General features: G+C 37.4%; 1 protein-coding gene across 1 annotated transcript in view; it reads right to left on the bottom strand.

The window, feature by feature from the left end:
* The window catches only part of LOC126828350 (nuclear pore membrane glycoprotein 210), a 398,410-nt gene that overhangs the window by 158,936 nt on the left and 224,669 nt on the right, over nucleotides 1-14,805 (bottom strand). The window contains exons 23-24 of the mRNA XM_050558065.2: nucleotides 14,363-14,467; nucleotides 6,164-6,265 (exon numbers count right to left, since the gene is read on the bottom strand). Coding sequence (XP_050414022.1) covers nucleotides 6,164-6,265; nucleotides 14,363-14,467 — 207 coding nt within the window. The remainder of the gene's footprint in view (nucleotides 1-6,163; nucleotides 6,266-14,362; nucleotides 14,468-14,805) is intronic.

Below are 14,805 nucleotides of genomic sequence, written 5' to 3'. Positions count from 1 at the left end.
TTAATCTGATATGAACGTATATAGAAAGCAACCAAGACCTATTGGTTATAAACATGCATTACAAGTTTCATTAAAATCGTCACAAAACTGTGACCTCCAGAGGGTCCACAACCTTGATATACCAGATGTTTACATTATTTGCGTACGAGGGGCGGTCATTTTGTATGGCAGTTTTGGTCCGATTTTTATGAAATTCGAACTCAACCAACAATATGGTGAAACGGTGATATATTCAAACGTTTTTTTAAATCAGATAATAATTGAGACCTCCAGAGGGACCACAAGCCAAATACGTGATTTTTCGTACAATCAGGGGCCATAATTCAGAAAGATACGATCCGATATGCGCGAATATCGAAAGAAACCAAGATCTTTAGGTTATAAACATGCATTGTGACCTCTAGAGTGTCCACAACCTTTATATACCAGATGCTTACACTATTTGCGTAGAGGGGCGACCATTTTGTCTGGCAGTTTTCGTCCGATTTTCACAAAATTCGAACATTACGATGTAACGGTGATATATTCGAACAGTTTTATCACTCAGATAATAATTGTGACCACTAGAGAGACCACAAGCTAAAAGATAGGTTGCCAGGCAACGTAACATACGCCCACAGCAGCTATATCGTCCGGGCAGTTAACAAGAGTTGTCGCATATTTTTACTTTTGGTAATGAAACATTTATAATACAATAAAATCCGATTAAGAGTAACAACTCCTTAAGTAATTATCAAAAAAACATTAGAATTTGTTTGGTTTTTAAAAAGTTCTGCCCCATGCTAACGTTTAGTATACGAAACTTTTAACATCATGGATTTAGCTGTTTAAGCCATAAAAATTCATCAAAAATCAATAGGATTCTTCGTCTCATGACCTCAAACAATGTGTATCAATTTAAAGTCAATCAGATATTAACTTCGGCCTCTAGAGCGTCCACAAGATTTTTCAAAGTGATCAAAGGCTATAACTCTGGCAGTAATTATAGGAAATCGCTGGAAATCAATAGGCTTCTTCATCTCATGACCTTGAACACTGTGTATAAATTTAAAGTCAATCGGATATTACCATTAGCCTCTAGAGCGTCCACAAGATTTTTCAAAGTGATCAAGGGCCATAACTCTGGCAGTAATTATCGGAAATCGCTGAAAATCAATAGGCTTCTTCGTCTCATGACCTTAAACACTGTGTATACATTTAAAGTCAATGGGATATTAACTTTAGCCTCTAGAGTGTCCACTAGATTTTTCAAAGTGATCAAGGGCCATAACTCTGACAAAAATTATCTGAAATCCTTGAAAATATCTAGGTGTCTTCGTCTCATGACCTCAAACACTGTGTATCAATTTAAAGTCAATCGGATATTAAATTTAGCCTCCACAAGCAATTGTGGATGCCGGACCGACGGACGGATGGGGGCGACAACAATATACTACCACATTTCAAGGTGGGTGTATAAAAACGTGATTTTTCATCCATCAAGAGCCTTAATTCAGGAAGTTACGATCTGATATGCGCGAATTTCGAAAGGAACCAAGATCTATAAGCATAAATTTAAGATTGCATCAAAATCTAAAAAAAATCGTGTCCTGTAGGGAGTCTACAACCTTGATATACCACATATTTACACCATTTGCGTTATACGAGGGGCGGCCATTTTGCCCTTCAGTTCTGGTCCCATTTTCACGAAATTCATACTCAATTGTCATTACGGTGTAACGGTTATATACTTACACGCTTTTTTAAATCGGATAATAATTGTGACCTGCATAGGGTCCCGAGCACAATTCATCCCATGCCAAGATCGTCTTTCTAAGTTCCATCGATCCACAAAGGCAAGCTTGGTTTTTTTTTTACCACATTATCAAAATTACCGTTACATATGTGCTAATTACTTGGATTATGAACCAATGGCTGATTCTCACTAAGGTATGACTGTTATTGTAGTCGACAAGCAGGTTGATTGACTACTTACTCAACAAGTAATAATTAACCCGTTGTAATTTAGCCGAAAGTAGTCAAGTAGATTGATTTATGATACCATAGTGGCCTGTTTATTGTTTTACCAATCGGCTTGATTGAACTTCAAGCTTTTAAAGCCGATAAAAAACAGCCGATTAAGATCCCTGCTCTTAACCACTGAAGGTGCTAATTAATTGATGTAATTAAGAGAAGTTATTCTCATAAAAGTTATAATATACAAAACATGGATTACTAAAGTATGGAGTATTCACATTTGTTCTAAAATGTAACACTGTCATAGGAAGTAGTTTTAATAAACGACTAAATAGCAAATAAATTGCCTGGTTGCTATATGATTTTGTTTAGGAACATGCTAGGGGTTCCACTTCAAAAATTTTCCCAGAGGGTCATTTTTCACTTGGAGAAAGTGGTGCTATTTTTAGCAAATAATAAGAAGCCACAAAACATCTTTGTGTAGGAATATCATATTTTAACCACGGAATGTTTGTTACTGTCTTCCTCGCGGGCCGATGTTGAAGAAGGGAGGTCGGATTCATTGATGACAATGTTATCATCTCGCTATCTTTTGTTATTCTGAGAGGTTTGGAATTTCAGCATTTTGAAAAGATGTAAAGCATGCTAACATTTCTGATATATATATCATTCGCATGATTAACTCTAGTTATCAAGTGAAGACATCAAAGTAAAGTTTTTAATTTGTTTGATGTTGATATAGTAAATATGGCTGCACGAGCGATGAAAGTCAGTAAATATGCTGTAACAACAACTCGGTTTCAAGAATGATCACACAGTACTAATTAAACAACAAAACTCGGTTAATTAAAGTGATTAAATGTTAAGCTTTTAATCTGTTTGATGTTAATCCTCCGTTGATTGTGATTAGAGCAATATACACAAGGATAATTAATTGGCAGTGGTTTCCATTTGTGGACTACTGAACACTGTTAATTTTATTATTACCTGACAGCTTACATCACGACAGTTTCTTCGTATCCCAGGATTTTATGATTTAGTATAAAATATGCTATTTTTCCGGCATGCAAAATGACCTATGGGTCTGATCCAGTTTCGGTCATTTTCCAGAGCCCTCGGTCCCGACCACCATATACGACCGACATGGAACATATAAACGCAATATCTAGAGAGTGTTTAAAGTAGCTAAGTCCGTAACTCAATATCATCCAAAATCTTCGACATTGAAAACACTAATTTTTTTGCAATTTAAATCAGCATTGGTGTTGTGATCTTACTTGGAAAAGATTGGCTTCTGATATCCAATATTTAAAACAAAATAAGCACTTTACCATTGGTACATGAATCGTGTACCATAGTGCATTTCAGTGCCATTTGTAACAAGGTGCTCAAAGAATGAGGTTATACACATATTCCACAAGTCATGTTAAACGGTGATGTGATATATTCTTATTTGGAGAGCATGCGCAATAAATAATATCAGTGTTGACTGGAATAACCAGACGCTAGAAACTGACTTGCTTTCGGGACTTATAGCGTATTTCGCCGAACATAACTGATGACAATTCACAGTAAAACGGACACGATTGAATGTAAAACAGTTTATATAAATTCATATTACATTATTATATGTGTTGCGACCCATTTGTGCCAATTTCTAGGTCCAAAATATTAGCGATTTAGCTCCTTTAAATGTCTATCATTGCACCCGGAATTCCATATAGGAATCTACTTAAAATTTCAAAATGCGACCTGTAAGTTGATATCGCGGACAACGGCATCGCGCTTTAAACTACATTATAAAATAAACCTGATATTTCTCTGATATTTCTTTCTGACGTGGCTGGGTCATTTGAGGTGCCAGGTAGTGGTAAGAATAGAAGACAGTATATTTACATACAGCAAATTTGGCTTATTTGCTATATACCCCATGGATATACAAATTGGGGCCTACCTGTTCGATATTTATGAATGACGACATTGCATTTTGTGCGATAGATTAAGGTCAATATTTTTATTTTATTAAATGCAACTTTATCTATAAGTAGAGTGACTATATGATACGCAGTAAAAACGCCAGGTATAGTCGTAAAAATAGAAGACTCGGAAAATGATTACGTGTCAATTTGGGCGTATATGTTTCTTTGATATGTTATATCACGGGACAATTCTGTAATTGCATACAAACGGCTATTATAAGTTACAAGTTTAAATATATCATTTGTGTGGGAATTACCACTGTTCGGTTGGTTGTGCTGTATTATTTATCAATATGGAGATTGTTTTATGGATATTGCTATTGAAGGTAAGATGCACAATTTACGCATCGTGACACTTTTTATAAATTTAATAAATGTGAAACGGTGAGTGCGCGTCTTTTTAGTAATAAAGCAGAAATATATTTCGGTTGTAGAAAAAATAGTTTTTGCTGGATTTACTCTATATATTCCTGTGGATATTCAAATTGGGCACTGACTGCTGGGTATTTATTAATGACGACATTAAATTCGCCTTTCCGTATACAATAAAATAAGGTCCATATTTTTATTTCATTAAATGCAACTTGATATATATGGTACGCAATACAAAAGACACATAAGAGAAATGCAGATCATAGCAAGCACACAGGCCTATCTAAAGACCTGTCTTTAATTATACAAAGACCTGCATAAAACACACGGTCGAATGATAAATCGCAAGGTAAAACAGTTTTACTTCCCAAATTTTGATTTAACACGTACGTGTCTGATAAAGGCTGTTGGTCCTTGATTATACCCCTTTTGGTGCAGTTATCGCAACTAGCAAGAAAATACGCCAATTAAACAATACACACCATTGACATTCATTTTTCACCCGTAGCGTTAATTAACTCACCTTTCAGACATTTTTTCAGCCTTGTTAATTAATGCACCTTATTTACAATTTTTACACAGTAATACCGAGTAACAGTCGGGAAATTAATTTTCTTTCGATACACGTACAAATAACAAGCCAAAAAGAGATTTCTATAATGGCTGTCCACAGATTCACCTCTTTGGAGTTCTCAGTGTACAGTAGCTTTAGAAATAACTTCATTTTATTTTTTAAATTACTTTATCATTAGCTATACCATTAGGAGCGGCATCTTTTGGTTTAGTACAAATAATATCTCTGAAACACATGGATTAGGTAAGAACATGATACTAGCAGTAGTTTCATTTCATTTTAAGGTTCTTAAAACAATTGTTGAGTTGCCTAACATGCTTGTTTCTAAATTCAGTTTCTTGTTCCAGCTTTCTGTTATGTTATCAAGTAGTCTTGATTATCCCGGCCTGTCAATCAGACGGAGAATGGTTGGTAGACTGATTAAACGAGACTAATTTCAAAACAAGAGCATGTAACCTATTTTTAACTCAAAAGTGCCCGGATGTTATGTCCGACACTCGTAACCATTTTTCAGTCTATTATTTATGGATGGTTAAATGGTCATAGCTTATAAAAGTACAACATGACCGTTTATTTAGTGTAAGTGACTATAAATGTGCGAAACTGAATTACGGCTTCGTATATATATAAATATTGTGGTGTAATTGTCAAGATATTTGGAGATATTTATTTATGGTGGGGAACCCTAAAAATTTCATACAGATTGGATCATAACTTTTGTCGTTCGAGCGTTCACAAGGTTCAACAAAGTGAAATAAGGGCCATAACTCTAGAATAAATTAATGGAAATTGCTCAAAATCAACAGGCTTCTTCGTTTCATTGATTTAAGTGACACATAAATTTCATACAGATCGGACAATAACTTTTATCTTTAGAGTGTTCACAAGGTTCAACAAAGTGAAACAAGGGACATAACTCCAGAATTACCTTACAGAAATTATAGAAATTAAATAGGATTCTTCATCTCACAACATATATTAATTTCAAAACAATCACATGATAAATGTAGTCTGTAGTGTGTTCACAAGAAATTGTGGACAGACGGCATATAAAAATAAATCTGACAAGAACGGTAGTGTGTAGAGAGTTCACAAGAAAGTTGGGCAGTTTGAGGCATACAGGGGATGACAATATACATCCACAGTGAAATATGGGATATAAAAATGTGATGGAAATATTTCAGACTGATTATGACCTTTAAGAAAGAAAATTAGTTTTAATTCAAAAATTTCTTATTAATAGTAATAATAGTCTTTTGTTTTTAGTTGGAAAATGACTTACTAATATAGCCTTCTGTTTCACATCATATTTAACTGTCATAGCATCTGTTTCTCTCTCATCTAAATAGAAATAACCTGAACCTTTTTGTACCTCTATTGTTACCTGTAAAGAAAATATGTAATACATTGATACATGTTTATAAAACTTATGAGTTATTGTCCTGTAGATTGCCATCTCAGACAATTGTGATAAAATAATAATTTTGACGATACAATTTCCTTGTGGCGATTCTTTTTTGCTTGTGCCAATTTTCATATCTTTTAAAAGTCCATTTCAGTCAACCTCACCCTACCTGCTATAGTTTTCCAGTCTACAGTATCAGATCAGGGGCCATAATTCAGGAAGTTACGGTCCGATACGTGCAAATATCGAAAGGAACTGAGATCTTTAGGTTATAAACTTACATTTCAAGTTTCATCAAAATCGGATAAAAATTGTGACCTCTATAGGGTCCATAAGCTAAAAACATGATATTTCGTACAAACAGGGGCCATAATCCATGAAGTTTCAATCCGATACATGCCAATATCAAAAGCAGCCGAGATCTTTTGGGGATAAACCTATATTTCAAGTTTCGTCAAAATCGGACAAGAATTGTGACCTGTAGAGAGTCCACAAACAAATTGTGGACGGAGGGACGTCCAGACAGACAGGGGCGACGACAATATACGTCCACATGAAAATGTGGGCGTATAAAAAGGGTGTAAATTTAAGCAATTTACAACCCATTCGGGCTTTTCATATTTCAGAATATTTCTGTGTAATGTTCATATACTTGTAGCATGAATCTATATGAAGACAATCTATGTCGAAATTAGTTTGTAATATGAGCAGTTGCTGTGAAATGAGCAATTTTATTCAGATATTTTATTCAAATGAGTCCTATTTGTTATGCATTTAAAAGTATGATATTTAATCTTATCTCACTTTTAACAGTTTTTGGTCCATAAAAGTCAATTATTTTCAACATTTATTTTCACCGAAAGTGACAACATTTGACAAAAACTGTATTTTTAGCCTCCAAAACAAATATCTTCTTCAAATGAGTATTATTCAATATTCCTTCAAAATTAATATATTTAATTCCATCCAACATATAGAATGATTTAATACGATGATATAGATATCAAACAAGCAGTTGCCATGCAAGATACACCCACATTTTGCAAGAGATGGACAGAGAACATGCTCAAAAAAAGAAGTGATTTTTCATACAATCAAGGGCCATAATTCAGGAAGTTACGATCCGACATGCATGAATATTGAAAGGAACCAAGATCTTTGGGTTATAAACATGTATTTCAAGTTTCATCAAAATCAGGGTCCAAAACCTTGATATACCATATATTTACAATAGTTGCGTACGAGGGGCAGCCATTTTGTCCGGCAGTTTTGGTTAATTTGTACAGTAACAGTGGTGTAACAGTGATATATTCAAAGGTTTTTTTAAATCGGATAAAAATTGTGACATCTAGAGGGATCACATCCTAAAAACGTGACTGTTCGTACAATCAAGGGCCATAATTCAGGAAGTTACGATCCGATATGCGCGAATATCGAAAGCAACCAAGACCTTTGGGTTATAAACATGCATTTCAAGTTTCATCAAAATCGGCACAAAATTGTGACTCCCAGAGTGTCCACAACCTTAATATACCAGATCAGTCCGGACGTCAGTGCCGAGAACCCACTTTTGTTTGATATATGTTTCTCGGTTGATTATTGTGGGGTAGGGTCCCCTTGATTTTTCCAAGGTGGGTGTGGTCGTGTGACCCTTGGGGAAAATTAATTATTCAAGATGGCGGCAAAAAATTGCAAGAAAAAAAACAAAGTCATTTTTCACCTTCCTAGGTCGTGTAATATATTGTTTGATAGGTTTTCGGGGTCGCTGAACACGCATTCGGGCATATTTTTAACATCCGACCTATTCCGACAAAGATATTCAAAATGGCAGCGGAAGTACAAGAATTTCATTTTTCGCCATACTAGGTCGTGTAATATATCGTTTTATATGTTTTGGGGGTCGCTTAACGCGAATTCGGACATCTTTTCAACATAAGACTCATCATGAAGGCAGAAAAAAAAAAAAAAACAAAGTTCACACAGCTGGATTTATGATAGATCATTCCAGAAATTTCAATTTTAGCTAAAACTGTAAGTAACAATAAAAAATACAATATGTAAAACATATGACCAGAGCAATATTAATATTAGTGTATCATATTGTGTCATCTTCATCATCACTATCCAGTGGCGGCGCCAGGGGGGGCATTTGCCCCCCCCCCATTAATCTGGTCTGCCCTCTGTTTGCCCCCCCAATAATTTTAGAAAATAAAAAAAAGTATTTCTGATACGTTTCGGTAATCAGTACCTTCTACGGTGAATAAATCCCACATCCCCACTCAGTCAAAAACTTGCATGTTGTAGAGCATTTCCGACAGTCTATTTTTCAAAATTTTCTTGCGAGGTCTCCAATGGACTCGCTACTTTGGCGCTCATAAGGGGAATTTGTTGAGGTTCGTAAGTCCGTTCTTTTTACATTTTGTTCTCCAGTCGGATTAAATAGTGATCAGGCGACGAACCGTGTCTGGGCAGATCTATTTATCTCGACGATCAGTGCCTGACAGAATACTGTCAGACAGCATTTCCGGTAGTAGGACTCCCTACTTTGACGCTCGTGAGTGGGCTTCATCGTGATTCGCAAGTCCGTTTGTTTGACATTTTACCTCATCGATCAGTGCCTGAAATACTGCCAGGCTACATTTCCGGCAACCTGTTTTTCAAAATTTTCTGGGGGAGGCCCCCTACCCCTAGTTGAAGCTCGTGCCTTTGCCCCCTTAACCTTGGACTTTGCCCCAGATTTGCCCCTCTAATCACTGACGGCTGGCGCCGCCACTGTCACTATCCTCTGTTCCAGCCTCAAATGACGGAATTGAAGCATTTGTCTGAATTGGAACAAGAATAAAAATCACAATATGATAAATCTGACTTTTTACAGCCACATCGGCCGCTTTGACATAGCGGCTCAGATTAACACCCGCATTTTATAACTTTTATCAGAACATCCGGTACCATCTTTGTACCATCTGGTACCATTCTGGGAACTAGTGATTTTTGGGGGACTGGAAGAGTCCCCACTCCAGCCGTAGTCTAGTGGACTTAAGTCTGGTGGATCAGTTTCCAGGGCTGAAAAACATACTTTTAATTCAAGGTAGGCTCGTTTCAGGTTCCTCTTTACAGCTTCGTCTGTTGGAGGTAATGTTTAGGAGCCACTGTTTGATTTCTGCCTGTTCTCGGTTCCTTTCGATATTAGTGCATATCGAATCGTAACTTCCTGAATTATGGCCCCCGATTGTACGAAAAATTGCGTTTTCAGCTTGTGGACCCTATAGCGGTCATAATTCTTATCCGATTTAAAAAGACGTTTGAATATATACTGAGCGCCATGGAAAACGCATCACTTTTTTTTCCCAAATATTTTATTACTAGGTGGTTTTGTATGTATAATATTATGCAATACTATGAACTATTGTTTCACACAATGCTCCCAAACGCAAAAAATATCAGCCCGTGTGCACAAAAAAAAATTGCACGAGATGCACATGAAAAACCCAATATTCACGTGCAGCATTGTGTGTGAGCCCTTTAAAAGCATGTTTTCAACTTATGTGCAGTACATGAACTGTGAAACATCAATCTGTCGTAATTTGTTGTTGGACGTGTGAAGGAATCGAGCTAGAGATGCCGAGACTTACTGAAAATCAACGGAATGAAGCCATGGGAATGTCCAGGGCTGGCATGTCTACATGTGCTATTGCCAGACACTTCAATTGTCATCAGTCCACTATTGTAAGCTTGGTGGAAAGTGTTCGAGTTACTGGATCAACACGTGACCGTCAACGTCCTGGTCCACAACGCCCAGCGACTCAAACAGGTGCAGCAGTCGTCGGAAGACAAGGACCAGTAAGTGCCAACACCGTAAGACGTCGTCTAAGTGAAGTAGGACTCCGTGCACGACGACCTTATGTTGGAACTATCCTCAGGGATCATCACCGTCAGCGGCGTTTGATATGGGCTCAAGGACACCAGACATGAAGAAGAGTAGACTGGCAAAGTGTGCTCTGGCAAAGTGTGCTCTTCAGTGATGAGAGTCGCTTTCATCTTTATCACGCTCATGGCCGTCAGCGTGTGTGGAGAAGTCTTGGGGAACGTCTTGCAGACTGCTGCGTCTTCAAAACGAAAAAATGAAATGAAATGAAATGGGGTTTAACGTCCTACTGTTTTGCTCCGAACTGGGCTAATGAAGACGGGCATACGCCATACAGTGTGCTATGAGGGAAATTTTGCCCGGACAGCGGCACTACGGCCTACTCTTATATCGAATTCCAACTGTCAAGGGATCTTTTACGTGCACGCCAATGTATACACGGTACCTCAGTTTTTCGTCTCATCCGAATGACTAGACAGCTGTCCTTGTCAGGCCCTCCGTCCTGCATCACTGACAAGGGGAAACCACGCCGGAAAATCTGGATGAACTTTCTCGGCCAATGCAGGGATCGAACACCCGACCTCCAGGCTAGCGAGCCAGCGCCTTACCCACTTAGCCACCGTGATCCCCCTCTTCAAAACGAATCGATGGGGTGGGGGAAGTGTACTGGTGTGGGGAGGCTTCACATTTCACATCACCGGACCGCCCTACACATTTGCAGGGGTCGCGTTAATGCTGTAGCCTACCGTGATGATGTCTTGCAACCAATTGTTGTTCCGATGTTTCGAGCGCACCCACAACTTCAGCACTTCCAACAGGATAATGCACGTCCGCATACTGCCCGTTTTAGTAGTATGGACTACCTGGCTGCTAACAACATCAATGTCTTGGACTGGCCAGCCATGTCTCCGGATATGGCACCGATAGAACATGTCTGGGATGAGATTGGACGCATTCTGTATCGGAGACCACAGATGCACACCATTGCTGCTTTAGAAGCTGCTCTTGTCCAAGAATGGAACAATTTGCCCCAGGCCTTCTTTCAAACATTGGTAAATTCCATGCGACGTCACTGCACAGCGTGCGTAAGAGACCGTGGAGGACACACGCGCTACTGACATCTGTGTCGTACTTTTGGTTTTGACCCCTCTGACTTTGTACCATTGATTACAGATTAAACATCCATAAGTGTACAAATGTGTTGTTATTGATGTGTTCCCATTTGAATATTGTTCACAATAAGAAGCAAAATCAATAAGATATGTTTACAGGATCATATTGTTATACGAAAAACTAAGTCATGCATTTTCCATGGCGCTCAGTATATCACTGTTATACCCTAAGGATGGTTGAATTCGAATTTCGTAAAAATCGGTTTAGGAGCAAAACAGTAGGACGTTAAACCTCATTTCATTTCATTTCATTTTCATAAAAATCGAACAGCCAATTACTCATGAATTTAACAGGATGTAATAGACATTCATATTTATTGTGGGCGGAGTAACTTTAACTCTGAGTGCCAGAATTAATGTTTAAAGTTAAATTGGAGCAAATTCTTTCATAAAGTCCTTTCAATATATTGTTTAAGTGGCATTTAGTAACTGAATGAGAATAACACATGACACAATTATATGGAATACAAGTTACTCAAAGGATTTATTTCTGAGACGTTACGAAGAGGGTTCTCCCGTCTTTATCAAGCTAACAACCCTTGTGTCATGTGTTATGCTTTCAATACAATTAATGTAAAGGCTTATGCAATTGAAACTAGCGGCTGCCAAGCAGGATACGCCCACATTTTCGAGAGATGGATAGGAAACAAGCTAAAACGAAAGTGATTTTTCCTTCAATCAAGGGCCATAATTCAGGAAATTACAATTCGATATGCGCAAATATCGAAAGGAACCGAGATCTTTGGGTTATAAACTTACATTTCAAATTTCATCAAAATAAAATTAAAATTGTGACCTCTATAGGGTCCACAACCTTGATTAACATATTTTTACGCTATTTGAGAACGAAGGGCGGCCATTTTATCTGTCAGTTTTGACCCAATTTTCACGAAATTCGAACTCAGCTGTCCTTAGGGTGTAACGGTGATATAATAATACGATTTTTTAAATCGGATAAAAATTATGACCTCTATAGGGTCCACAAGCTAAACACATGATTTTTCGTACAATCAGGGGCCATAATTCAGAAAGATACATTCCGATATGCACGAATATCGAAAGGAACCGAGATCTTTGGGTTATAAGCATACATTTCAAGTTTAAACCAAATTGGATAAAATTTGTGACCTCTACAGTGTTCACAAGCTAAATATGTGATTTTTCGTACAATCAGGGGCCATAATCCATGAAGTTACAGTCCGATACATGCCAATATCGAAAGGAACCGAGATCTTAGGGTGATAAACCTATATTTCAAGTTTCATTGAAATCGGATAAAAATTGTGACCTGTAGACTGTTCACAAACAATTGTGGACGGACGGACGTTGCGGGGCGACGACAATATATGTCCACATGAAAATGTGGGCGTATAAAAACAAGCCAATAGTGAGGCTGATGTCCCCCGCCGAAATACCAAAATAAAAAGATGACACATATTAATTAATCGCACATTTATTTTTTTCAAAAGTATCAAGCAATTAAACCATCACTCTCTATCAGATAGAATCAAGATCCCAAACCATCAACAAATGAAATCGATTAGCTCTGCTTAGCGTCAGCTCGAAATGTTAATCATTGAACTCAGTCAAGACATTCACCTAATGAACATCTACATCAAGTTTAAACATTCACCTAATAGACCCCTACGCCAAGTTTGAATATTCTACCTCAATTAGAAGAAGAGTTATTGTGTTCCAAAGTCTCAACCAATCAAATTGCTTATCACTCTGATTACCCTCAGCAAACAATGTTCATTATCGAACTTAGTCAAGGTATTCATGTAATAAAGCTATACACCAAGTGTCCTCACTCTCACTTAAATAGAACTAAAGTTATCGTGTCCCAAAGCATCAACCAATCAAACTGCTTATCTCTGCTTACCTTAAGCAGAAAATTCACATCTTCGAACTCCATCAAGGCATTCATCTATGCCAAGTGTTAACATTCTAACTCAATTAGAATGAGAGTTATTGTTTTCCAAAGTATCGACCAATCAAATTGCTTATCATTCTGCTTACCCTGAACAGAAAATGCTCATTATCGAACTTAGTCAAGGTATTCATGTAATAAAGCTATACACCAAGTGTCCTCACTCTCACTTAAATAGAACTAAAGTTATCGTGTCCCAAAGCATCAACCAATCAAATTGCTTATCTCTGCTTACCCTAAGCAGAAAATGCTCATCGTCGAACTCCATCAAGGCATTGACTTAATAAACACCTACACCAAGTTTGAACATTCTGGCTCAATAAGAAGAAGAGTTATTGTGTTCCAAAGTCTCAGCCAATCAAATTGCTTATCGCTCTGCTTACCCTGAGCAGAAAATGCTCATTATCGAACTTAGTCAAGGTATTGATGTAATGAAACTATACACCAAGTGTCCTCACTCTCACTTAAATAGAACTAAAGTTATTGTGTCCCAAAGCATCAACCAATCAAACTGCTTATCTCTCCGTACCGTAAGCAGAAAATGCTCATCTTCGAACTCCATCAAGTCATTGATCTAATAAACACCTAGGTCAATTAGAAAGAGAGTTATTGTGTCCCAAAAAAGTGTGACGGACAGACAGACGGACGGACGGACAGAGAGACAGACGAACCCATTTTAATAGTCCCCTGCTTTCTTCGAAAGGCAGGGGACAAAAAATATATAGAGTTTGATATGCCATTAAAAAAATATATATTAAGCTTGATAAGGCAAAATATCGGTAATGATTTCAACGGTAAATGTTATTAGAGTTTGACCCAGTTACTAATACTAGAGCTTGCGGGTGGATTTGGGACATGTATGTTATGACACATGTTTCACAAGGTGCTGTAGAAAGGTGCGCCTAAACCATGCACTTTTATTTTTTCCTGGAACACATCTGCGACTTATCTATGCATGCGCCTAATCCACCGAAGAATACGGTATGTCTGCATTACTGTGGAATTGCTCAGGGGATGGAAATGTGAATAACCAATAACTGACAGAGAGAGGTGACAACAACAATATACATTCATATGAAAATGCTGTGAAATAAAAAAATTTTTTTTACCTTGTTAGATGGATGATTGAATACAGAAACTCTATTGGGTTGTATTACAGCTTCTTCTCGCAGCAATAATTCTATCGATTTACTGATGGTAGGCTGTATAGTGCCCTATAGTTTTAAATATATACAATAATCATAGATTGTACTAGCCCAAATTTCAGAGATATATTTTACTAAGACTTAAGGGTGTAAAGGGTTAGTTGGAGGACCGATCACAGTTCGGTTCCAAGAGGCATACCTGTTCAAAAATATAACTGAAATTCTTCTTAATATCATATCTGACCTTCAAACAAAGGAATCATAGGTACAGTATGCCCATCATGAAAGTGTGATACAGAACACAGTAATACCATGTTTTCTAGTGGAATTCTGTGGTTTAATGAGTGAATATTGAATATCACAAATAGCACTGAATCAGCGTTGAAAATCAAAACATCTCTGTACAT

Source organism: Patella vulgata, chromosome 7 (genome assembly GCF_932274485.2).
Source record: "Patella vulgata chromosome 7, xgPatVulg1.2, whole genome shotgun sequence".
NCBI lineage: Eukaryota > Metazoa > Mollusca > Gastropoda > Patellidae > Patella > Patella vulgata.
The sequence above is the reverse complement of the archived record's forward strand: the minus strand, read 5'-3'. Positions and strand labels throughout refer to the sequence as shown.